Here is a 26,033-nt window from a genome sequence, read left to right as displayed (position 1 = left end):
CCGGCGGCCCGCCCGGGGGTTCCCCCTGAGGTGAGGCGGCTGTTGCTGTGTGAAGGGCGGCCCCGCGGGAGGAGCCCGGCCGGTGGAGCCCCGGGGGAACCAGGGCTGGCGGGGGCGCGGGGTTTTAGCCGTTTGTTTGACGCTGGCGGGGCGGGTTTGCTGCCGGGGCCGGGCCGCGGCGGGCGCTGGGCGGTGGGCGGTGGGTGCGGCGGCGGGGCCGGCGGCGGGGGGCTGCCGTCCCTGCCGGGGCGGTCAAACCTCCCTCCGCTGTGCGGGTGGCCTGCGCTGTGGGGACTCGGGGTTCTCCTTTTAACGGTGTAAACGGCAGATCTTGTGAGTCCCTGGGCCGAATGTTGAAGTTGGCTGTGGGTTGTCACCGAGCTCGGTGGAAGGGAATGGCACAGAAACAGGGATCTGGTGGAGAGGAGGAGGAGGAGGAGGAGGAGTGGAGCAGCCTTGCAGGGCTGTGCGTGCCGCCGTTCCCTCACGCGTGCCCCTGTTCCCTCACCCGCGCCCGGTGCGATGAGTGGATCCTGCACGGCGCTGGTCGCAGGCTCCGCACTTTGTGCCGCAGCTCCGAGGGAGGAAGCCGAGCTCAGCGCTTTTGCTGTCACACCCTCCGGAGAATCACTAAGAGGAGGTCGGTCGCTAGCCGGGATGGCTTCCAGCGGGCACGGAGGCGGCCTTCAGCAAAGGGTTTGCGATGACTGGGGAAGGAAAGCTGCTCGTTTAAAAAGCTGTTATAATAATGAAGGACCAAAGAGTTTCCCAGAGCAACGGTGTGTCTGTCCCGCGTTAGCTGGTCACGGTGAGCCAGACAAAGCCGGTCTGGCGCTTGACCCTGCGATTCTTTCAGGGTAGTGATGCTCTCGGTGGTGTCACCAGTCTTGGTGCGAGGGAAGGCTTGTGCTGGGCTTTCTCAGTGAGTCTCGGTCCTGGAGCTCAGTGAGTGCTGCTGCTGAGTAACTGCTTCCTCCTTCTTTTTGCATTGTGCTTGATACTAAGATTATAGCAAAGTGCAGGGACTTGATGGGTGTGTGTACAGAAGAACAGAAATTTGTTTAAATGGAACAAAGCTGAGAGGAGGTGCAGATGGCAGCAGAATCAGAAAAATAATACAGTCACCCCAGAACTGGGATTCCTTTGTGCCTAAGCATTTCTCATTAATTGGGCAGGGAGGAAGAGGCTGCTTGGCTTTTGTAATTCTTTCTTGTATGTAAGTACAGGTCCAGGGTGTGGTAATATGTGCATGGACATATTTTGGTGTGTGGAATTACGTCTGAATTAGTAGTACACCTGAGAGAAAAACAGGAAAAGGAGACTGCTGAATAGGTGCAGTTTAGAAATAAGTGATGGAAACTGGAATTGCAGAAAAAAACAGTCTGCATGAACAGCAGCTCTCAGGACTTCATAGGTACAAGTGAACTGTCTTCTCTGTGTAAATTCCAGTGGGATCTTGTGTAAGGAATCTCCAGCTCAGAATTCGTGTGAAAATTGTATTTGAGGGGCTGAGGTTTCTCTCCTTCAGCAGTACGTCCTGTTCTCCAGCATATTTCTCTGTTATCAAGAAAGTTGATTTTTATTAGTTGGTGAGTGTTCAGGTCAACCAGCATAGGCTCAGAAAGCATACATAAATGATTGGGAAAATGGTCACAGTTGGCTCTTTAGAGTCTGGCAGTAAGTAAATGCTTCTGATGTCAAGTGTGATTCTTTAGTTGTTAAATGTTTGACTAGGCTTTTTACTTCTTAAATCTAGGCATGTCGTTTTTCTCACCTTATGACTGGCTATACAGGGTGTATCATTTGCATCTTGTCATGACATTAATCCTAAAACAAGTGGGGTTCTTAAATTAAGTCTGGTGAAATGCTGTTTTTTGACAACCATTTTATCTTTATACTGATACAGATGGACTTTCTGTTCAATGACAGGTTCTGCTTGTGGGTCATTTTTGAGTACACAGGGAAAAATCTCATGCAGCAGCACAGTCGGGAAGTGAAATGTATACCCTTGTACTACGATCCCCAAGTAGTTTCTTGCATCCTAACTCCAGGTCTCTCCTTCTCAGTGCCTGCTAGTCCCTAGGCATTTAGAGGATTAAATTTCTTTAAACTGTTCTAGGGTTACCTGTTGTGATACCCTGCGCACTTTTGGGAAAGTTCTGCAAAAAAACCTTCTGGGTCTCTCTGGGAGCTACAGTGTGGCTCACAAGAAGGACTTGAAATCTAAGAGATCTTCTGCTCTGGATCATAGAATCGTATTTGGGTTGGAAGGAACCTTAAAAGATCCTCCTTCCATTAACATTTCTGCTGTGGAGCACTAACCTAGAACCAAGGAATGGAGCTGCCTGTGTGGCTGTGAAAAGCACGTGGAGGTATCTGGGGAGTCTAGCGGCCTTTCCAAGGGGTAAGGAAAAGGTTTTGGCAAAGCACAATCCACAGGGCTCTTTTTTCCAGCGTGGAACTATAAGGATCCTACTAACAGACTTCCTTCTTCCACATGGTGCCACACTAGGATTAATTTTATGCTTAAGGGGAAATCCCCCAGTACTGTCTAATAACCAGCTCTTCTGTCTCTCATCAAGTGCTGCAAGTTGGCTGTGAAGCCAAGTCCTGATCCCTGTAGGGACAAGTGAGGGTGCTTGGTGTCTTGCTGGCCCTATGGCAATGCCATTGCTGCTCTGTGAGATTTGGATTTAGTCTCTAAAACGTTGCTCTGGGGACACTGTTGGTGCTGAGCAACCCCAAGAATCTCACATGAAGGGCATCTCAGTGGATGGCAGCAGTTGAATGTTGGTCCTCTGTCCCCACCAGCGTGGGGAGGTCCCTAGGAATGCTGAGGCACTGCCCTGGGTGGCCCTGGATGCTTCCTCAGCGTGGGGTGCTGGGTTGTGGGGCTGCTGAGCTGCAGTGGGGAATTGCTTTAAGCGCACTGAGTTATGAGTTGGTGCCTGGTGTTACCATAGAAATTGGATCAGCTGCTAAGGGTGGGGAGTCCTTGTCCCTTGGCTCTGCTGCTGCTGCGTGGTTCCAGCATGAGCTCACGGTGCAGGGGAACCTGATTTCTTGCTCCTTGTCCCTTGGAGATCAGGGGAGGTCAGACAGCTCTTGCAGCCCTCGCTGTAGAGCAGGGGATAATTTTGCTTGGGTCTCTGCTTGGCTGGAGTGGTCAGACCCCGTGCGTTTGCCGTGCTGTCTTGGTGATCTGCTGCCCATCTACATCTTGCTCTTTCATGTTTCAGGAAACTTATTTCATTTGTTTAACAAAAGCTCCCAGTCCTTTGGGAGCCCCAGAGAGGTGAAAACTGGTTGTAAACTGCAGAGAAGGGAGGGCAGGAAGTGGTAAGTGTGGAGTGATCCAGAGGGAGGGGACAGACACTGATCCAATTTCCTGTACTCTCAAAATGCATCCCCAAGCTTGGTCACAAGTGTTGCCCTGAGCATGGACATGATGCCTTCCAGCACTCAGTCTCTCACAGGTTTTGTCCTCTGTGCTCACATCCAAGTAACTGTTTCATCATCTTCTCTGGATAAATACATGTATTCAGGCCCTAGAGATGGAAGATGCAAAAATTGTTCCCCCACTCCATTCTGCTAAAGGAAATAGCTTTATTATGAATATAATGTTTCCACACAAAGGTGTTGTGCCTCCTCAGGTCATTTTTGAACCCTCTGCTCTCCTCACAATGCAAAACCAAGCACAAGCCTGTCTATGAAACAGCCTTACAGAGAGTCTCGCTGGTGCAAGGTGTCCTTTTGTTTTGCTACAGTTCCTCTTGGCTTGCTGCCTGTTGGCTGCCGAATTACTGTCCGTGTGGTCTGTGTGAGCAATCCAGATCTACGTACTTGTCCTTTCCAGCATTATCTTGCTTACTTCCAGGACACTGACTTTAGAGGATAACAGCTGTTTCCTAGGGGTTGTCCCTAAGAATTGGTACCCTTAGGAGGTGCTGTATGCTGTGCTAGGTCACTCCTGGGTTGGATGTATCTTCTGTTTCAGATGAGAGTGAGAAATATTTTCCAGCAGCAGCAAACACATTGAGCTATCCTTTTCTTGGAGCCTCTTAATTCCTTGGTCTCCTCAGTATTATGGAATGCTTGGTGAAAAATACTCATTCCAGCAGTATGGCTTTAAATGAAAAGAGGTGATTCTTTGCTGCTTGTTGCCACGTAGGAAAAAGAGTGATGCTGAAGGGAGGTGAGGATTGTATGTGTGTTGTTCTTGTCTTGCTAGCTCAGCCTACGAAATCCTGTTTTAAGAAGCTGTTCACTTCTCTGTTCAGATCCCAGCACACTGAAGCACCCACTTCAGTGTTGTCAAGAGCTCTGGCCCTCCCTTACTGGGAGAAGGGGAGGGGGTGATTCCTGGGAAAGCTTCCAGCACTGGGCCAACTGTGGAAACAGCTGGGCTTTGTGCCAGCCCTTCGGAGGGAGGGGGACCTCCGAGCTGGTACAGTGAGTGCATCAGGCAGGGGCTGGCGTAGCTTGTCGCCTTCCTCCATGTCTTGGGGCTGCTCCTGTTTCAGGAAAGAAGCTACTCCGTACAGAGCTGTGGTCAAGCAGGGACTCACTGAGAGGGTTGGTTCAGGCTCCTGATGGCCTTTTGATAGGAATTGGCTCAAAAGAATCTGACATATGTTGGTGCTCCTGGCTTGGAGGAGGAGTTCCTGCCTGTGTTAAGGGGGAGGGGGAGTATGAGCTCTGGATAAGTAAAGATAAGGGAGGATTTGGGGGAAATCAGTGAGAACAGGAAGAGCCTCTGGGGAGGTAAACTTGTGATCTCTGTGCCTCACCTAGCAATCGCTGCAGTCCTCGCCGCATTCCTCGTTCTAGACGCTGCAAAATAAACTGCGGTATTTTGGGACCATGGCTACAGACCCACTCTCGGAGCTTCAGGATGACCTGAACTTGGATGATACCAACGAGTCCCTCAGCCAGCTCAAACTGGCCTCCATAGATGATAAGAACTGGCCAGCAGATGAAGCCCCTGTTTTTCCCAAATCAGGTAAGTATCCTGCTTGCTTGGGGTCTGGGTTTTGGCCAAAAAGGAATTGCATTGTGGTCATATCTACATATACAGAGAGCCCCAGCTCTGTTCTGAAGCTTTATAGACACATTAATCGTGCACCACACCCAAGTAAATTAGCCCTGACATTGAGCAGCATTAAAAAGCTCAGAGCCAGCTGATGTAAATATACTCTTCTCAGCCCTGTGGTTGGCTGCACTTTGGTGCTGACAATACAGACATGCTGTAAGTCCTTGAATGTCCTCTATTATGTTTTTTTGCAGGATAGTGTGACCTTCCTGAGTGGAAGAGTCTTGAACTTCCATGGGGGAGGTGGGGCTGGTGATCTGAGTTGTTGCTCTGAAATCCTGTGCTATGGACTGCTGCCCAGATTGGACAGGAAAATTAGCCGAAGGGCATATAGGATGGCCATCCATCAAGGGACGATGTTAAGATCCTCCTGCTCTGAAAAGCCGTGATGGTGCCCTTGGCACTTGGGTTTTGACCTTTGTGAATGTTTGTGGAATATCTGAACAGTCATTTTTGAGAGAGTGTGCAGTCTGAGGGACATGTATGGACCTCATGGGATTGACTAGCCTCTTCATTGCTGCTCTTGCCCCCTCAGAATTTCAAAGGTGGGTTTCCGAGGTGGACAGGTGCGTGCATTAGTCCCTCCCATGTCAAAGAGCCATTTTTTCTCATCCCTCTATCTCTGTGGTACCCCTTGCCAATGTGCTCCAGACCCCTTCTTCTAATTGCTTGTTCCTTGTGTTTTGTGCAGAGGACTCCAAAGGCTCCCCTGAGCCTGTCACTCACCTGCAGTGGGACGATCCCTACTATGATATCGCCAGGCACCACATTGTGGAAGTAGCAGGTAGCTGTCTTGCTGTTTTCTCCTTTGATGTCTTTGCAGCTGGGCTGAGGAAGTCTTTCTAATGGGGTTGTGGGGGTGTTTGCCAGGCCCAAGTGACAATGGCAGCTGGCATCATAAAGAGAAGGAGCACCAAACTGCTCAAATGATTACACTAAGTGCAATTTTCCGTTGACCTTGGTTAAACTTGTATTTCTTCTTGGCTCTTACTGTCTTGATTATATTATTAGCAGGACTTGGTTGCTTTTGCTGAATTGTTTTAGATGTGGCCTTTGACTATATCCTGTGCACAAGGTGTGGTTTTCGCCTGAGAATGCCACAGAAATTACCTAGTTAGGCAGTGCAGCTGCAAGGTCCTCAGCAGACTGAGTAATCCACAGTAGGTCTGGCAACTCTCATATCTGAATGGTCAGAGATTGCCATTCTGTCCAGAAACAACTTTTACTGAAATCTGAAATAGGGGGAATAGGCCCATGTCCCACTGCAGTGAAAAACCTGATCATTCAGGGTCACAAGCATTTGGATTTTATCTATGTGGTTGTCTTACCCATATTATTTTAATTACATCAACCCTTGGCAATTTACTCATGGAGCCTCCATAAGAAAGAGTTTTGGGGTTAGTTTTTAGGTTGCTGTGGTAAAGCTGAGGGAAGGCTAATCCCAGTTTGTCTTGCGTTTCTTGGTTGTTGTTTGTTTTTTTTTTTAAAAAAGTGCCTCTTCAGCCTGTTCTGACTTGATTGACGCTTCCTCCTTGGTTATCTGTAGCCACCTACTACCCCTCCTATTGCCATTTTTCTGTGCCTCGGTCCCTGCCTCACACGTGAATTTGCAGCAAAGCAGAGGCACAAGCTGGAGTCCTCCTGGTTCAGGGTTGTTCTGCAGCAGGGTTTGACCACAGACATTGTCTTTTCTGGGCTGTCTTTTAGAATGAGCTTTCTTTCTCCTTAACCTCTCATCTTGCATCTTTCCGGATGAAATGATAATGGCAAACTCAAAACTTTGTTGTCCTTTGTCTGCTGTGTGCTTCTTGGCTGCTCAGGTTGACAGGCCAGGTGTTCAGCGTCTTGCAGATTTGCCACGAGTGCTTTCATTTGCAAATGTGTTACTAACCTTCTTTTCCATGGGACTGAAGTTTCAGGACTGGGGTTTAGAGAGGTCTGCACCCTGGTCTCCCTGTTGCTTAAACTGGGAAGGGACAGATGAGTGGACTCCACCATTTCAGTGGTAATAGCTAGAATATTTGGAATGTGAAGGGCAGAGGTAACTGGTGTTTCTGGACTCTGGGAGCTCTTGGGTTAAATGATACTGTTGTTCACTTCAGACAGAGCTTCAGACAGAGTGCTTAGCAGGGAGTTTAGATCAGAGACATTGATAAGACTGGAATGCCAGCCCAAACTAAGGATATACTTTGTGTGCTGCCTCCTGATATAAGCACTAGTCCTTCTGCGGGATTTCTTTTCCGACTGTTAACATGATATTTTTTTCCCAAGCTTTCCGAGTGTCACTCCAGTGGAGGTATGTCTGTCTCCGGGGCTGTTGGAATGCGGCCATTTGACACGTTGTCTAGGATAGCAAATGAAGAATTATCTAATTCGAGGTGGTGTGATGGCTGACTGGGAGGTCTGCCTGCATTCTGAACCAGAACTCTTCCCCGTTGTGCTTTAAATTTGTGTTTCTAGTGAGCTCTCTGTGTAGTGCAGAAGCAGCTCAGAGAAGCTTCTGTCGGCTGCTTCTGGCCAGTTTTTACCAGTAGACAATTTATCTGAAAGCCTGTGATGGTCCCCACACACAGACCAGGGTGCAATGCCTTTCTGGGCGTCAGAAGGGCTAGTAGAACAGCTCCAGATAGTGGGTTTGCTGTCCCCTAGTTTTGAGACTCCCTGGTGTCGCATCTGCAAGCACAATTTATGAAACTGATCAAAGGGGCCTGAGTTGTAATCTGGGTTCTGGGGTGAAGCTGTTTGTTCAGTTTTCTTGGTCAATAATTAATAACATTAACTGTTCGGAGAATCAGACAGGGTAATGTTCTCTCTGGGCTGTTGTTGAAGGCAAACAATCTGGGAAAATCTGGGAAAATGCTATTAGAAGTAGCCTGGAGAATCAAAATCCCACTGGAGCATTAATATGAAACTGTTTGAATCTGGCTGTACTGACAAGTTATGCTTGTCAGCACCTTCAGGTGCAATGAACGCTCACCACGCTGAGCCTGAAACAGAATAGCTCAGTTCTCTTGTAAATATTAGCAAATGGCAGCAGATGAAGGGTGGTTTTATCCATTCTGCTGATTTATGAGCTTTCTCTTCCCCGTCCTTCTCTGTTCTGCACTTCAGAGCAGAAAGCATATGGCTGTTTCTGCCTTCCCTAAAATAGATTCTGGGATGATGATGCTATTTTGAGACAAAAGCAGAAGGCTGGTTCCCATCCTCAGGCTGAACTCCATGATCCCAGGGTTATCCTGTGTGGTCAGAAAAATAATTACTTCTTGTGGAATGAATACATAGTGTTAATAACTTTTTAAAAGCCCAGTTTTGGTGACAAAAAATTAGTTCACTCATTTTCTAGCTGACCTTAATTTCTGATTCAGTTCAAGGAATGCTGGATTTGAATACCCTGGCTATCTGGCCTAAAGAGGGAAAATAATATGGAAAAACATTTTGCAGAATTTTTTCGAAAAATAAGTCTTCTAGTTTTGTTTTTCACTTTAGAATAGTGTAGAAGTTTCATGGGGACCCTCCTTTGTGCCCTCCTGTCTCTTCTGTCCGTGAGCAGGCATGTCACGGCTGTCCTGTGTGGTGGTGTGTCCCGGGAAGGTGGCAGCACAAGGCATCTAGCCCACGGTTCCGAGGGAGTGCCATGACATTGTTACAAATCAGAGTATTTTAGTTTTGGGAAACCTTTTGGTTCTGGGATTCAATGCTTTTCTAAAGGAAAGAGATGATACTCTGCCCGTCCTTTCAGACCTGCCTTAAGGTATGTGTTTTTGGAGTGTTTTGCGCAGGTTTTGGAGAGGTCTCTGTGTGATTGTGCTCTTCTTGACTCGGAGTTCCTCTTTTTGTGAGCATTATAGCAGAGAAACTCATCTCTACATGTGGCTAGAAGTTGGAGCAGAGGCAGCTCAATTTCACTGCACAAACCACTTCTGCAAAGTGGTTTTTTTTTCTTGCTCACATCACATAGCATTTGGAGGAAACGCAGACTTCAGGCTGAAGGCTGTTGAGGAACTAGCCCAAATTTCTGTTATGTTTAAGAGTTTCCTGATAATTCTTACATGGCAAAGGTGCTGCTTCCATGTCCTTTGGGGCTGAGGCAGCCTAGGGTGATGTAATCTTGGCCTTGAATTTCAGTAGAGCCTGAACTGCAAGAGTATGTATGGCAAATAGTAACAGCCTGGAGGAGGTCTCTGGAGATGGCAGTGCCTGCTGGAAGCCTGGGCTGGGTGGGAAGAGCAGGGCTCTTGGCAGCTCTCTGGCAGCGTGTTCCTTCCTCATTCTTCTGCCCAGCCCAAAATACTGGCCTCACCTTTGTGGTCAGTATGCAAACCTACAGCTACAAGGTGCATCATCAGCATTCCCATTTTGCACAATAACTGACCTGTTTCCTTTTGGGGTAAGAAAAGTGGGACTTATCATATGATTGGCGTCTGAATTTTCTGCTGCTGTGGAGGCTAGAAGTTGGTGTAGCAGTTCAGGAGAGCAACCATCACGATTTACTTCAGCTATGTAGTTCCTGCCCAGTGAGTTCAAAGCTTTGCTGAAGCTCAGAGTACGTTTATGCTAGTTTTTGTGGGAAATCTGCTGCCTCATACCATTAATTGGCAGTCTGCAGGACTGCCTTCGCAGAGAAGGCGTGATGCTAGTGTGTGTAAGACCTGTGACTGAAGTGGGAAAGCAAGGTGGAGAGCTGGGGGTGTACCTTCTTGTGTGTTACTAGGTTGAAACTGCAGTTTCACCAGTGAATCTCTTTTCAGTGGTGAATCTAGTACCAAACCTACCCGAAAAGCATTGTGACCGGCTGTTGGCTGCAGGGGCCAATGTTGTAACTAGTGCTGATGATTTGTTGTTGCTGTCGGTGATTGACATGGGGAGCTAAAAGCAGTTTTGGAGCACCAGTAGCTGTTGTTTCATTAAGCAGGCAAAGGTAGAAGCTGCAGACAAAACTTCTGTTGAAAGTGTGTTGCAGTGTGTCTTTGGTGGCTAATGGGCTCAGTAGAGGCCTCCGATAACAAGAGTCCTTTTCCCTTCCAGTATGGTACATTATTATCATCTCTTTTAATACAGAGTGCCCGCATTTCTGCTGGTTCTGACTTTGATTTTTTTTTTTTGTCTTAAAAAGCATATTTGTATGATACAGAATGATGAGTTGCTTCTGTAGAATTGGGCCCATCCAAATCAAGCCGAGCTTGTGCACCATGTTTTAACATGCAAGATCAAGGGAATGGAGAGTTTCTAAGGGATTCTAAGTTTCTAGGGGAGATCAAGGGAATGGAAAGTGTCTTTCTAGAGCCCTGCTCAAGCTTCTGTCTTGATAGGCCCATGTGGGCCTCTTGAGTATATAGCTGTGAGAGTGATGGAGAAGGGGCTGGGCATGGCAAGAAATGCCTTTGTGGACCCCTCCCTGCCCAAAGGAACCTTTTTTCCTAATTGGCAGTTTATTTTATTACTCAATCTACTAAATTACTTTTTTAAAAAATAAGCTATGGGTGTGTTGAAGATCTCAATTGTCCCCATTTTCAGCTTATTTGTGAAATTCAGCTTCTTGCAAAACAGTCTGTTGGATGAGTTATTCGTATGGTATGATGCCATTTTCTATACACTTCTGAAGTTGTTCAGGGGACTTCGACATTCAGAATTAGTTTTGTTTAACCCTTTTAAAAGTGGCAGTATGACAGTTGCTATTTTGGTGGTTGGGGAAGTGTAACAGTAAGGGCCAGAAATTTGACTGTGATTATACAGAATTAGTTGCAAGTTCAAGAAAGAGACTCAGAAATCATGGATTGCTGTTACCGCCTCTAATTGTTAGATAAACTGTCTTTAGAGAGGAGCATGGAGGAAAAATGAAATAGAAAGAGCTTGACTGCTGCAAGACAGCAACTAAATACATCCCAGCATCAATCTGGGTAGACTCTGAGACGTTATCCTCAATATTACTTTCTGGGGAAGGATGCGAAGCTTGGTTTGCTATAACTTTGTTTCTGTTCCTCCAGACCAGGGTGGACTTGATGAGGCCCAACCAGGTAGGTAGATTTTTTGTGGCGCTAACATTTGATACTGTAGATCATGGTATTCCTTTAGCATGACCGTGGCCTGTAGCTGGACTGTCTCAGGGGAGCCCAAACTTTGCTCAGCCTTAGGCTGCACTGGCAACTTTTCAGGAGTCCAAAGGCTGCACAAAATTGTCGTCTGAGGGCTGCACCTCTGCCTTGGGCACAGCAGAATCATCTGAGCCAAATTTGACGTGTGGGCTTTACTTTGGGCACTTTGGGGCTCTTTGGGTCTCAGTGTAAATCCTGATCCTCTTCTGTCATGGTGGTGGCCTGCTTGGACCAGTTCAGTTTGAACTCAAATTTACCTTGTTGTCATGTGTGCTTTGGAAGTTCATCCTAGGATTCCTTCATATGATCTGCTGCTGTGCTCACGTGCTAAGCAGCTGGCGCTCAAACTGGATTCTTCAGCTGAAAGCAACTGTTATCTGTTTCTTCTCCATTTGGCTGCAGGATTGTTGTGTTTTGGTAACTTGTTTCTCATTCTAGCCTGAAGCTGTGCTAGACTGCTCTGTGCTTGCTGAACATTTGTTAAAACTCTCTGGACTTCATTCCCAAGCCTTAAGAATTTGGCTGCTGGTACTTTCACACTTCTCAGTGTAGATGAAAACTCCTTTTGGTGTGAAATTCTCTCTGTGTTTCTGAACAGCAGGCCAAGACCTTCACACAGTCGGTAGAAATGCTGATCTTCACTGCCTCATTATGTGGGCTCTTCTCCCCCATGTACCATTCTCTCAGGCATCCTCCCATTTTGCATTCTTTAACCTGACCCTCTAGTACATCTTGTATCAGTTAGTGCTGTAGTCATTTGGTAAGGCTTTATGATTCTGGCAGTGTTTGGATATTGGGAATATCTAGGTGGAAGTTGTCATGTATTAAAATACTTCTACTTTGAGCTCCTTACCTTTTCCTGAGGGGCTAAATTTACTTTTGAATTCAACAGACAACTAAAATCTACTATACTTAAACACTGCCCAACTGTGTCATAAGCTTGGCAGGAACCTGAAATTACTGAGTTTTTTTTACTGACAGTGGCTCTGATAAACATCTTAAGCTTTGTGAAACTTGTGTAGTAATGTTCCAGAATGATATATCGTGTCCTCTCCTTGACCCTGAACTCTGTTAGCTTTGCTGTTTTACCAGTAACACTAGCTTTTGGTGGCAGGTTTTATCCGTTTGCATTCTCTCAAGTCTCAAAGTACCAGGATATTCTCATTTGAATCTTTCATTGAGGTGGGCCCTCAACTGAGGGTACCTGATGAAGGTAGGAATGAGCAGCATCCCTGGACTGCATTTATGCTGCCAGTGAGTAGTACGACAGCCTCCAATCATGGCATAAAGGCTAACAGATAAATTTCAGGAGAAGTACCTAGAAATACATAGTAGGTTTTGCAAGTCAAGTGTGTATTTTCTGGTTGGCTGTACATTAATAAAGTCCTATCTCAGGACAGTACTGCTACCTTAATATGAGTTTTTTGCTCTGATACATTTGTATTGCTGCAGGTTTCAATCTGAAACATGAGCCTCAGTGTTTAAACTTCAGCCCTTTTAGAAGTATGGTCCTGCACTGATGGCTTGGAACCAGAGCAGGGACGTTCCTTGCCCCTTGTTTCAGGAGGGCACTGGAAGCACTGTTCTTTGGGTGAGAGGAAAAACTGAGTTTGGGCCTTAAAAGCACCATAACAATGTTCAGGAGAATTAGCATGTCCATCAGTGCTACAAGTTAGTATCTCTTTAGATGAGCAGCTGTCTTGACTGGAGAGGCTTTGCATATTGTCTACTGGCTTTGCTCTTTGTTGTTAAAAAAATACATATCTGAATTTCATCCTGTAGGGAGATAGTTTAATTCCAGTGTAGATTGAAGGTATTTTTCATGTATGAACTTACTCACAAAGGTCTGCACATTGTTGGGGTGCTCTGTGAGTACTGATGGTATTTAATTGCTTCTTTGTTGGTTTGTTGTTAACTGTTGAGCATTCCTCACCTGGGAGAGGAAGGAGACAGCCCAGGAAGCTGAGTGATTACTTCATGGTCTATAGTTGTGTTCAGTGGAGACTTCAGCTATTTGCAATTGCAAACGAGAGGTGAAAACCTAGATACATAAGTTTAATATTGCAAACAGGGAAACAAACAGTGCAAGGGATGGAGCATCTGGGAAAGATCAAACACTGTAAGAATCTGTTCGGTTGGAGGCAGAGAGGCCACCTGCAGGCATTTTCCTCCAGCAGCCAAGAATACATGGAATGGGCTTTAGGTTCTTGTTTATAAATTGGAACAACTAATTGTTCAGCTTTGATGCTGAATTTTGAATTTTGTCATGTCTGGATGAACTAGACTGATCTGATATATGTCAGGTGGGAACAAGATTGACGGTTGGTTGTTTTGAAAGTATCTATGTTGACAGGCTGAGCCCAGTGTGATGAAACTGGAGTGAAACCCAGAAGTCAGTAATGGGCATGCTGGTTCCTGTGTAGGTCTTGTGCATAAGTTCATTCTGATTTGGAAGGCAAAATGGGCCACGCCTTTTTCAGTCATCCAGAGGACTGTGGATTATCTTTTGGTGTACTTGGCCCTGGAAATCATCCAGGGAAAACATGCCATCTCTCCTTTGGCAGCATCATGGATCTTTTGTTTTTCTTTACCAGCAATATAAGGAACAAGGTTCTAGACTTTGCATAGGCTCTGCCATAGGCTTTCATGTCATTCCAGAGGAAAGTGTTTAAGCTCTGTGGTTCCTGACTTGTCAGATCCGGAAATTGGTTCCCAGGAGCCTGAGCTGAGTCTGAGGCCACCCACACCATCACATGAACATGGTGCTGTACTGCAGTTCTTCAGAACCATGGCCTGCCTTGATAAAGTTTGCAGTCTGCTTCTGGCCCTCAGACCATCCACTCTGTGAAATGCAGCCTCTCAGTTAACTGGAGATAGCAGCTATTCTGACTTTAGCACGGAGCTAGGATCTGCAAAGTTCTGTAGTCTTTCTGACCAGTCTCTTTCATCACTACAGAACTCAACAGGTTCTCAGATGCTATCGTCTTCTTGCTGCTCTGTGCAGGCAGGACCCTTTGTTTTCCAGGTGCAGACATACAGGTGGCTCAAGACCACTGGGAAGGGTCACAATATGCCATATTCCCTGTCCAGGACTTTGTAGCCTGCACTTTTGTTTTATAGACAGCTTAGGTGTGTTAGACCCAGCCTTAAAGCTCATAACAAGCTACCAAGAAACTCTGGGCTAGGCAGAGAGTGGGCTACCGTGGGATATGCAATGTGATGTTGGTCTTGTGGCCTGGCTGTGACTGTATCTGGTTGTTCCAGATGAGCCTTGCATCACTCTCTTCTAGTCCTGCATTCTGGGTCGTCCGTCCTCCCTAATTGCCCCTTACCTCCGCATGTCTATGTCAATGTGATGGCCTATGCCACCCCTTTCTGGTCTGTACCTAGTGCTGCCTCAGTGTCCCTAGCTTTTGTAGAGGTTCTGGCTTGTGTGCATCAGTAAATTCTGTCTCTTGTGTTGTTTGGTAAGTAACTTGAAGATGGGACCTGCAAGGGGAAAATATAAGTGAACAAGTAGCAAAAAAATATGTTCTTCTGGCCAGGATGGGGGTAAAAGAGGGTTAGTGGCATCTTGATGTCATGGCTGGTGTGCGTCAGTTCTCTGGCTGCCATTTGCAGCACCAAGTGGTCATCTTTTACTAACAGGCAGCGTTCCCAGAAACCTCAGGTTTGCTGTTTGAGATCTCAGTTGCTGCATGGCAAGTGTAACCAAGCAGTAGTTGAGGGCCAGAGCCCATGTAAAGGTGAGAAAACAGCTGCATGCTTTGAATATTGTAAATTGGTGTGGGAAAAACGATATTTTTCAAGAGGAATGATGTATTGCAGGGCTGTCCTGCATAACAGCCATCCTTGCTGCTTTTCTGTGCTGTGGTCTCTATGAGATGGTTGTGCTGTAGGGGAGGAAGGAGGGTGGTGCTGAGTGTAACCTCAGTAGCCCCTTCCACTGCTCTATGCTCCTTCTGCTTGACAAGAAAACATAGCTCTTGGAGCAGGGTGAGTAGCAAGAAAGATCAGAAGACTTTAACCCTTCACACTAAAGGGACCATTTAATCTGAACTGCTGTTAAAATGGAAATGGATTGGGTGATGTGTCTGGGAGAGAACCAGACTTTCCTTCAAATTCCATGTGGCCAAAAGAGTTGTGACCTGATTCTTACCTAAATCTCTCAGTTCCCTTAGCATGTCTGCTAAGCTTGTCCATGCCCATCTGCTTGGGTTTTGTTCACGGGGCTGAGATCTCTGCTGGCAGAAGTCCACTGATGTATGAAGACTTACTTTGGGGAAAACTTGGCTTGTTGTCTCTGAAGCCTCAAGTGGTGGCTAGGAGGGTGTCCTCCCTGAGATGAGGTTATTTGGCTCCAGTGTCATGGGGTCTGTTTTCTGATGGGTTTTACATAGAATGCTTTGTTGTGCCGCACTTTGCAGCTCCTTCCAGCTCAGGTTGGAAAAATATCTCTGTGGATGGAGAATCTAGGAAGCAGTGAACAGCTTGTTCTGCAGTCCCCCTGGAGAATCCAGCAGCCCATTTGGTCCATCTGTAGAAGAGGCTTATGATGGTGCTTGCTTCTCACCTCTGAGATGTGGCTGGGACTACCCTGCTTCTAGGAGTTTCTTGGTTTCCAGGGTATGAAATGGCTTTGTTCTGTGTGCAGGACTAAGCTTCAGGTGAAGCAAAAACCAAAAGCACCAGGCCACAAGAAGTTAGTCTGAGACTGTGTGCAGGATGGAAAGAATGGTCAATGTGCCTGTGAGGGGCAGTTTTCCCTGTGCCTCCCTGGGCACTCATGCATCAGGAGCAGTGCCCAGGGGCAGCATTGCAGGATTAGTGCATGCTCTGAGCACACTTTGTACTTGAGGCCTCCATCCCTATGTGCCCTGAGGCATCCTGGCTTCCAGTCCTTTCACTTTGTTCAGGCCAGAGCGTGGTCTCTGTTCTCCATTCGCTTGTTGACTTGGTGTTCAGGTTTCTGCTTCCATACTAGGCTCACAGTAATGGCTGAAAATCAGGTTTAGCTTTGCTGGCAGCTGTGGCAATTCAGACTTTGGCCTCGTTATGGCAGTTTCCCATTCTCTGTTTACCCCTTGCTGCCAAGACCACAATGTAGTCCTTAAACTCCCTGTAATCTCTGGCATTTCATCTGCAGGTGATGACAAATATGGAAGGAAAGTAATTTTGTTCAGTGCCTGCCGGATGCCCCCAAGTCATCAACTTGATCACGTGAAACTGCTGGGGTGAGTAGTGTTTTAGGAGGCTGCTGTTAACTTCTTAAGCCTGACATAATTCCCAATTGCTGGACTTCTGGGGCCAGATCTATCTGCAATAGCTTCTTTAGCTGGACATGTCCTCCCAAAGTGCTTACCTCCACTGCTGGGGATGCAAATCCTCTGTTAGGGCACTCAAAAAGGGAGTCTCAAAGGGAGGATGATACTTTCTGTGGCAAAGCATGAAGTGAGTTCAGCAGTTGTCTCTTCTTAGGTACCTGAAATTCACACTGGACCAGTATGTGGAGAGTGATTACACACTGGTGTACCTGCACCATGGCCTGACCAGTGAGAACAAGCCATCCCTGAGCTGGCTGCGGGATGCCTACAGGGAATTTGATCGCAAGTGAGTAAGACTGCAGCAAGCAAGGATGTAACATGCTGTTCTGTAGCCTAACATAGAAGATCTTCTCTAGCCCCCCCCATGTAGCTTGGTGATCTTAATTTGCTGTCATGTATTTCTGCTGCTTATGGAGGTGGGTTGTTGTTTAACGCAGGCTGAATCATGGGATAAACAATTCCTTCTGTAGTTACATGCTTTAGGCCAACAAAGCAAGCAGCAAAACCAGGACCCAGTGCAAGTGTGTCAGCCCCGTGGTATAATTGTTGCTTCCTGGTGAGGATGCTCACTGCTTCTCAGTGAATCTTGGAATACAGTAGAGCGTGCCCTCAGGCTGCTGAGTGGCCTGACACAGCTACGAAGCATGGGAGAGCAGAGGCTGTGGGTGCTGGGGACTGGGGAGGCTCAGTGCAAAAGGAACGGAGCACCCAGGGTGCCTTAATCGTGTGGAAGGGTTGGTTCCTTTGCTTCAAAGTGCAGCTCATCCTTATACAGCTTCTCTTGGCAGGTACAAGAAGAACATCAAGGCCTTGTATATCGTGCACCCAACCATGTTCATCAAGACCCTGCTGATTCTCTTCAAGCCTCTGATCAGGTAGGAAGGGCTATAGGAGACTCACATCCTCACGCTGCAGGGGAATAATGGGGCATTCTCAGGGAGGCACAAGACAATCCCAGGCAGCCGAGCCTACCCTAAAGTCTCTCACCCCGTGCTATCTTCTGTTTCTGAGCTCAGAAATATTTGGGCACAAGAATTACTGCTCTGGGAATCTACAGAGTTTGCAGCTCTGTGCTGCTCCCTTTCTATCTAGCCAAGTGGAAATTAAGTGTTGCAAGCTCTGCTAATAGTGGAACAGGAAGCGAGAGCATCAGTCTAAATTATATTTAATTCATTGTGTTGATGGTGAAATCCTGACTGTAAAATAATTGAAACCAAACCTTTCTCCAGCCTATTACTGAATTTAGGAAGGAGAAATCCGGTGTTTTAGGGAGCCTGCTGCTGCTAGGGCTTCTCATGTTACCTGGGAAGACTTGGCATCTCCTGGTAAAATAGATGGAGTTGGAGAGCAGTGTGGGTGATATCGCTGCTGCTCAGCCATACCTGCCCTTTTGCCCCATTGATGTCTCTTGCAGACCCCTGTTCTCCTTGCCTGTAAGAAGTCCATTCTGATACTGGTTTTCCTGATTCCTCACATACCTTGTTTCTCTTGTTTTTCAGCTTTAAGTTTGGACGGAAGATTTTTTATGTGAACTTCCTTAGTGAGCTGGAGGAGTATGTGAAGCTGGAACAGTTGGGCATCCCAAGCCCAGTGCTGAAGTGAGAATGCTACCTGTCTCCCATTTGCTTAGGGCTCTGTGGGAGGGGACCTTTCTAGAGGAATGTCGAGGGGTGGAAGAGCTTGTACCACTCAGGCAGTGGTTTTGGAGGGAGTGGTGACAAGTTGCCTTAAAGTGTATTGTTTCTCTCCATGCTCCTTCCCGTGTGTCCTTGGCCCCAGTGCCCAGTTCTCTCCTCAAGTAAAATCCCCTCCAGTGGAGCACCCACCCTGCCTCTCCCATTCTCCCCTCAGAGGCTTTCTGCAAGCTGCTGACCTAGAGCTCATGGTGCACAGCTGCTGCATCTGGGCACCTGATTTGCTTGCTCTGCACATTCCAGCTTGTCTTTGGGGCTTCCTAAAGTTGCCACAATCTCAGTCCCACCAGACTGACACACACATGCAACTGTCTCATCACAAGCAATGCTGTCCTGGCCTCCTGCCCATGTTGCCTGTCATCCTCAGCTGCTCCAGCTTCTGATTCCAGATAGATATTCCTTTCTCCCTGCTTTTCTTCTGGCAACCAGATGTTTGTTCTTGTTGCCCTTGTGCTCCAGAGCTGCCTGTGCTGGTTTTGCATCGGTGGAATCAACCATGCTAGGCTGGACCTGTTACCAGTGGGTGTGCAGTGGGTCATGGGCAGTGCTGGGTTCATGCTCTTTCTGGAAGGTGGAGTAGCTTTTTACTAGTTTGTGTTTTGCCACAGACATGATGAATATCTGAGGTCCCTGCAGAAACCTTCACAAGTGCCCCAGAAATCAACACCCCCACGCCCACCACTGCCAAACCAGCAGTTTGGAGTCTCGCTCCAGCAGTGAGTATCTCTGGATTGTGTTGCTTTTGCCCAGACTTGCTTGATACGAGGTCACTGTATATATAACTGAAGAGCAGCAAAAGTGGCTGTAAAATTTCATGCAGTTCAGACTTCCTACAAAGGAACTGTGCTAATGTCCAGATGCTGACTGACAGTTCAGTTCCAGCCTCTTGATTCCCTTGGCTAGATTGTAATTTTTTTTTTTTTTTTTCTGCAGCTAAGGGTCACTAAGAGAGGAGCAAAATAAGGGCCATGGGGATGGCTTTATGCCACTAGAAACTTCCTTTAAACAAAGGAGGTCTGTGGAAGGCAGATGGAGGTATCTTTAGGGCTCTGTTATTTTGATTGAGCAGTGCTGCAGATCTGTTTCTTAGTTTTTTCCATATCATAAATTCTATTTTAAAACCACTTCCATTCACCCTTGTACTGACTCCCACCCCCCTTCCTGCACAGTGACACAGCCGAACACAGCCATGGGCAAGGGCTAGTGATACTGGCTAAGTGTTGAAGGTATTTTTAACTTTGAGTGTGATTTGCCTCCATGGGGAATGAGGAGGAGCCAGTACTGTGTTGTCAGACAGATCCTCTAAAACGATCTGGGAATGCATTCCCCAGCTCCAGCATAACATTTCTAAACGTAACCCCGTGGCGCTGTGCACCTGAGATTGTTAGTAGCCTGAGAGGGGTGAACATGCTCTCAAGTGGTATAGACAATCAAAGGTGAGGGTGGCAGTGGCTTCACTAGGTCTTCTCTGACAGCCATTGGGTTGATATATCTTCCGCTGCAGGAGTGGGGTGGGTATACTTACCCCATCTGTATTTCTCTCATGCATCAGCTTCTTTCTGCCCCTGCTGCCATGGGGAAAGAAAAAGGAAGCTCAGCTCTTTTCACCTGATTCAGAACTAGCAGCCTTGCCTTCTGGGAACCCCTTTGCCTTGGCATCTACAGGGTGTGATTTTTACAGAATATAGATAAATATTCCTGTGGTGTAGTAAAGAGCTCATACTTGCTCCAGTGAGTAGTGTAGCACAATGGGTGAAGAGGAGAGAAGGCTGGAATCATGTCTGAACCAGGGACTGTGATAGCAAGATCTTACGTGGTAGAGTTTGCGTGGGCAACGTCAGGACTCTGGGGCTGCATGCAAGGCAAGAAGGACCCGTCACCTGTAACCTTTTGTCTCTTCCTGCAGCCTCAGGGAGAAGAGCCCGGATCAGTCTCCTGTTCCTCTGGTGGTCAGAGACACCATTGCTCATTTGCAGGAGCATGGTAAGCATTCAGGGGAAGCTGCAGCCCCTCTTAATTCCATGTCAGTGGTCTCTCCTCCAGCCAAGTTCCCATCCAGAGTGTGGTAGGATAAACAGCAGTCTAGCATAAGGTGTAAAGGCCTGAAGTAGGTGAGTTAGCCTTCAAGAGAGATTGTGCAGGACTTAGGAGACCTCTTGCCTCCAGTCATCTACGCTCATGCTTGTATAAGTATATCCTTTGCTTAGTAGTGGAAGCAGAAACAATTGCTGTACTCTAAAAAAGGGACTTGTTAACATCTGCCTGAACACCCCCCAGCATGGATTTAGGATTGTTAAGACCAGCGTTTTTAGCCTCTCACATGGCTGATGTTTCTTCTCCATCTGCTCTCACTTCACAGCTCTTACTACAGAGGGGGTTTTCCGAAGATCAGCAAATACACAGGTTGTCAGGGAGGTCCAGCAAAAATACAACATAGGTAAGTGCCCAAACTTAGCAAAGCACCTCTCATTCCCTAACTACTGCTGTCCAACTGGAACGGTGTTGGGACTAGTCCGTCGTGGCTCCTCTTCTTTTCTGAGAGGCCTCTAGGTGAGGCCCCATCAGCGTATGACCTGAGTTGCCGGGGAGAAGCATCTGATACTTCTGCTGTGTGGAAAGCGTATTCCTTCTCACTTAAATTCCCCTTGCTGCCCTTTTCCTTCCTGAAAATTTCCCTGTTTCTCGGTGTGGGATATACCACCTTAGTCTGATTATACTAGAGGGACCAAAGATAACCAGGAAGAAACTTGGTATTGTTTCATTCGATGGCTTCTAAAGATGTAGTGCTGGTTTCTGCAGTTCTTTGCATATGCTTTTGGGACACATTTTTCCACTCTGCTAGAAGGTGTGGAGCTGCAGTAGCCTCTCTGTGTTCTTCTTTAAAATACTGCTTCCCTAGTTCTGGGCTCTGACCATCATGGGCCATTCTTTGTCTGGAGGATGTCCTGCTTTGGCCAGTGAGCACTGAGTCTCTGCTTTACTTTCTCAGGTGTGCCTGTAGATTTCCAGCAGTATGAAGATGTCCACCTCCCTGCTGTGATCCTCAAGACCTTCTTGAGGGAGCTCCCTGAGCCCCTCCTCACTTTTGGCCTCTACAGCCACGTTGTCAGCTTCCAGAGTGAGTTATAACAAGTGTGCTACTCCCCAGACGTTGCCCTGGCACTTTGTCCTTTGCAGAGAGGGGCAGTCCTGCATGGGATTCCCTGTGTCTGCAAGCAGGGATTTCATCAGGGTGGGTGCTGAGGATTCCTCATGGACCTGCTTGTCCTGTCTTTCTTGATATTTTTTTAGGTGTGGAGGAGGTGAATCGTGTGGAGGTTGTTCGCAAAACGCTCCAGACTCTGCCAGAAGAAAACTACCAAGTGCTCCGTTTACTGACAGCCTTTCTGGTGCAGGTGAGCTGCTCTAAAGGTGGGCAGTCATATTCTAGTTTGGTTGCCACTGCCTTGCATCAGCTTTTTGATTCCCTATTCCCTCTTTTCCTTTGAGAGGAAATGAGTCTCATGCTAGGAGATTGTCTTTCTTTATCTTCTTGTTATACAGAGATCAAGAATGATCATGATGAACTAGCCTAAGCAGTTGCTTTTCATAATGCTGAGAGGTGCAGGCAGGCATTAAGCTCGTGTGGTCTGTTCCAGGGCGGCAGAAAGCTCCCCAGGGTGGAGGTATAACTGCAAATTAGCCAAGTAGGAGATTAGATGAGAAGAGGGGCCCTACAGAACTTTCAACTGCCAGGAAAGCCACTGCAAGGCTATTCCAGTAAGAGGGAAGATCATTTTGGTTTGAGTGATGATCTGGACCGTAGAGATACTGGCTGACAGTGCTCTTGGTCCTGTTGTTATGACATGGCCTGGTGGTTGAGCCATAGCATCAAATGACAAGATACTGCTCCTCACCTTCTGAATGCTGGGTGTCCTGTGTGTTTCCCCCAGCTGTTTTCTGGCAGCAGGCCCTCATCTTCTCTCTTCCCATTTGCCCTTGGGAGTCTGTCAGCTCTGGCTTTGGGGAGGGTAGAGGGCAGCTGCTGTGTTGTTCTGTAGGATTCACAGTGGTCTCTTTTCTTCCCACATAGGTCTCTGCTCACAGTGACAGAAACAAGATGACAAACACCAACCTGGCAGTTGTGTTTGGCCCAAATCTGCTGTGGGCCAAAGATGTAGCCATCACCCTAAAAGCCATCAACCCCATCAATACCTTTACCAAGTTCCTGCTGGACCACCAGAAGGAGCTCTTTGAGGATGTGGAGGCCTGAACCCAGGCCAGCCCACACCAGCACACTGTGCCCACCTTCCCACCTTGTCTTGGAGCTGCGACCAAGCTGTTTCCAGTGCAAAGGGACCATTGATCCTCTGGGTGATGAGCAGAGCGAGGGCTGTGGAGATGGTGGAGAAGGTGTGTAAGTAAGCAAGCAGGAGACCTGCTGCTCCGGCTGTGGAGGGGAGCTGGTCTCCCAACTGCTGGGAGTGGAGTCCTAAACCACCTGCCAGTCTGTGCAGCTCCTCCAGGGCTCATCACCAGTCTGTTGCCCTATCAGATGACCTGCCTGCCTTTCCTTCTTCCTTTACATGCAGTTTTTCTGCCCTCCTGGTTCCTTCCTCAGCAAAGATCTTGTTTGTTTGTTTAAGCTCCCAATAGCCCCAGCTCCCCGTCCTTGCCCCAGCTGGGCTAGGGCAGGCTTGCTGGGTTTTGTGGCAGGGATGTTCTTGCTGCAAGTGCCACCTCTCAGCGCTGAATGTGGGTCCTTCCTTTCCCCAGAGGCACCTACAGCGGGGGAGGGAGCTGGGCAGCCCTTGCGCCTCAGGTAGCAGCATGTCCTGCACTTGCAAACACCTCTCTAGACCCCCTGCCTTTGGCAGGCAAGTGAAGGACAGGCTCACGGCACGTGGGCTGTTTTACCTGTCAGACTCCAATACAAGGAAGCTGAATTTAGCCCAAACTCCTCCGGGGTCACCCACTCCAGGTACTGTTCAGTGTCTGCTGGGGTGTAGTGGGTGAGGTGCCTCCCACAGTTACCCAGCTCAGGTGTGTTGTTCCTCCAGCAGCATTTCCAGCCCGGCTGGGGTGGTTCATGGCAGACCTGGCTGTGCTGGGGTGGGGCTGGCTGGGGCCCTTTGGTAGCTGGTGAGCCTGAAGGGCAGGGAGCAAGTGTCCTGGTGGCACCAAAGGGCTGAACACTATGAGGATCACTGCCTTTCCCTGTGTCAGCAGCACAAGGCCTCTTCTTCCCTGTCAGGCATGTGTATCTGTGCTGACTGGCACAGACCGATTTGGTTAGTTGTCTTTTTGAGCAGATTTTTCTCCAGCACAGTGTAACATGTGGTCTTGTGGGAGGGTCTAGGGACAGGGGCTAACCCTCACCCTGGAGCGCACCAGGCCTGGTTTCTGAATTTCTGCCTAGGTTCTGAGCACTCATGTGCCAAAGCTGTGAGGGAACAGCTATTTGCCAGGGGCTTCGGCCCCATCTCCTCCTCGGTTCATACCTTCCGTCCGTCCTACCATGGAAGCTGCCTCAGATGCATCCTGTATGCCCTGGGCACAGCTGGAGAGAGGCAGGCACAGAGCGGGGTGGGCCGGGAACCTACCCAAAGTAGCTGCAGTACTGTTGGGTTTGGGTTGCAGTGTTCCCGTTATGGAGCTAAAAAAGATCCCTCTGCATCGCCTGGGCCTGGCAGCAGGGTGTTAGGAGGCAGATTCTAGCCTTACGCCACTGGTGTGTTCTGTCTTTGTATCTTGTGCCCTGCATGCCTGGGCCAGTCCTCCCTGCTGCATCTGGCCACAGGGACAAATCTTTTGGACCAAGCAGAACTAATTTTTGAATAGCTACTGCATTCTGAATATAACTTGCTTTTTCATAATATTTTAGCCCGCTTTTAAACGCTGACCAAAGGTCGGTGCCCCAGTTGTAATCAAAATAAGTGACATCTGCTGTGGGAATGATGGAAATTGCTCTTTTTGGTAAGCTCTGGAATGGGGATGGGTGCGAACACGGACAGCTCTGCAGGACAGCGCAGGGCCGGCCAGCTGGCTCTGGAGGAGACACACCGACCCGTGGCTGGGAACAGGGAGCAAGAGATGTTCTAGGAGAGGGCTGGGTCTGATCCCTTCTTGATACCGAGGGACTTTGCCCTCTGGAGGCTACAAGGCTGCTTAGTCTCCCTCTTTCGAGTAGGAGTCTTCCCTGTTTGGCCAGGATATGAGTTGTTTCAGCCTGAACAATTCACATCAGTAACCAAATAAATGTTTTGGAGGTAGAGGTACTCGGCTCCTAATTCACCTGTGATCTCTGCTGGAGTAAGTTAGCGGGGCTGATGTGCTGCAGAGGAGCCATCTGGGATGGACAGTGTGGACAGAGGTGTACTTTGTTTTGAGACAAGGCTTTGTGGGGACGGTGGAAGCTGAAGGAGCCTCGTGCAGCCCCTCTTTTTCCTGCAGGCACCCTGCTCTGTGTAGGCTTCAGTTAGGGGAGAGACTTGGTGCTCTGACAATATCTGCAGCTGACACCATGCCTTGGAGGAAGGGCAAACCCAGCTAACTCCTCCTGGGACAGACAGCCCCAAGGTTGGCAGCTTGGAACGGGAAGCGCCCGTGTGCTGGGGCACGAGGCCTTGGTGCTGGGCACTGCCCCAGCTCCCTGGGCAGGGCAGCACGTTCTGCCCTGCAGAGCACTAAGGACCATTCCCGGCCCAGTAGCGAGGGAAGCAGAGCTGGGGTAGCTCAGCTCTTCTGCCGGGGGAGAGCAGGGAATGTTGCAAGTGTCTGTCTTCTGGATGGAATTTGTTAGTTTGGTGGGTGCTTCTTTTTTTGCCTTTTTTTTTTTAATGAGTTTTTGAAATGTTTTCTTTTTTTTTCAAAATGGAGACTGGTGCATCCCCTGCAGGCAGGGATAAAGCCTGCTCCAGTTCAGTGCCTGCAGGGAGCAGATTTGGAGGGTGTTCAGGAAGCTGCTACTGCTCATGGTGGGAAAGTGCTTGCAAATCCTGGAAGGGACCCAGTGTAAATACCCCCTTTCCTCTGCTGCTCCTCATGCTGGAGCTGCGGGGGGCCCTGGAGCAGGCACAGGAACCAGGGTTGCTTTTGCTTCTGCAGTCTGCTCTCCTGAATGCCTTGTACTGAAATATCCCTCCTGTGACTTGAGCAAGGAACTGGCCTGGGCCTGCCTGCAGCCTGAGCTGGGTGGCCACCAGAACCTGTGTTTGCCAAGGCCAGGGTTACATCCCCTCCTCGCCCGGGCAGCCTCCTCACAGGCAGGGCGCTGCCCGGGCCGGGTTTCTCTGGCACACATAGGTGGGGGGCAGTATCTGATTAGGGTGCTGGTCTTTGTCAGTTTTCTCCTTGCTGTAGAGCTGCCCAAGGGTCTCTTCCCTGGCTTGTCCTTCGGGTTAGCTATTAGCCATTTCTCCCTGTGGGGGTACTTGTTCCACTTCAACCCTCTGCTTTTTTAGCCCCTAGAGCATTCCCCTCTGCTAAGCCTCCTGCTGTCTTAACAGCCTCCAATCGCTCCCTGGCCCAGGCGCGGTGCCCACACCAGAGCTTTTGGGTGGTGCGGGGGCAGGGTTGGGGCCACCTGGATGCCTTGTGGCGATGTTTGATAATTTGAGAGGGAGCTGAGGGCCCGTTTGGTCCCTGTTTCCTCTTTTATGCACGGGGGCTCCTGTGCAAAATTTTTGGCTTTGCTTTTGTTGCTGGTGTTCCCTGCCTTCTTTTCTGTTGATGTTTGTCAGGTGCAGGGCTGGGGTTTTCACGGTTCACGTTGTTTATTTCCTTCTAATCCACACCAATCTTATATTTCACAGTTTGCACTTTTTGTATTTCAATAAAAATGAAAATGTAA

General features: G+C 48.2%; 1 protein-coding gene across 3 annotated transcripts in view; it reads left to right on the top strand.

Moving 5' to 3' along the window:
• ARHGAP1 (Rho GTPase activating protein 1) overlaps positions 1 to 26,033 on the top strand; it is a 26,622-nt gene extending 589 nt beyond the window's left edge. Inside the window, exons 1-14 of one of the 3 annotated variants that reach the window (XM_026849749.1) lie at positions 3,762 to 4,575; positions 4,795 to 5,002; positions 5,784 to 5,876; positions 11,077 to 11,106; positions 16,331 to 16,418; positions 16,663 to 16,794; positions 17,297 to 17,383; positions 18,008 to 18,106; positions 18,811 to 18,918; positions 20,109 to 20,185; positions 20,562 to 20,639; positions 21,192 to 21,320; positions 21,494 to 21,597; positions 22,275 to 26,033. In XM_026849749.1, coding sequence (XP_026705550.1) covers positions 4,864 to 5,002; positions 5,784 to 5,876; positions 11,077 to 11,106; positions 16,331 to 16,418; positions 16,663 to 16,794; positions 17,297 to 17,383; positions 18,008 to 18,106; positions 18,811 to 18,918; positions 20,109 to 20,185; positions 20,562 to 20,639; positions 21,192 to 21,320; positions 21,494 to 21,597; positions 22,275 to 22,454 — 1,344 coding nt within the window. In that variant the 5' untranslated portion in view covers positions 3,762 to 4,575; positions 4,795 to 4,863 and the 3' untranslated portion in view covers positions 22,455 to 26,033. Of the gene's footprint in view, positions 1 to 3,761; positions 4,576 to 4,603; positions 5,003 to 5,783; positions 5,877 to 11,076; positions 11,107 to 16,330; positions 16,419 to 16,662; positions 16,795 to 17,296; positions 17,384 to 18,007; positions 18,107 to 18,810; positions 18,919 to 20,108; positions 20,186 to 20,561; positions 20,640 to 21,191; positions 21,321 to 21,493; positions 21,598 to 22,274 lie in introns of those variants that run through there. The other 2 variants (XM_026849750.1, XM_026849751.1) reach the window with 2 other exon arrangements.

This window comes from Athene cunicularia, assembly GCF_003259725.1.
Source record: "Athene cunicularia isolate RWA chromosome 5 unlocalized genomic scaffold, athCun1 chr5_part1, whole genome shotgun sequence".
In the NCBI taxonomy this organism is placed as follows: Eukaryota; Metazoa; Chordata; class Aves; order Strigiformes; family Strigidae; genus Athene; species Athene cunicularia.
The sequence above is the reverse complement of the archived record's forward strand: the minus strand, read 5'-3'. Positions and strand labels throughout refer to the sequence as shown.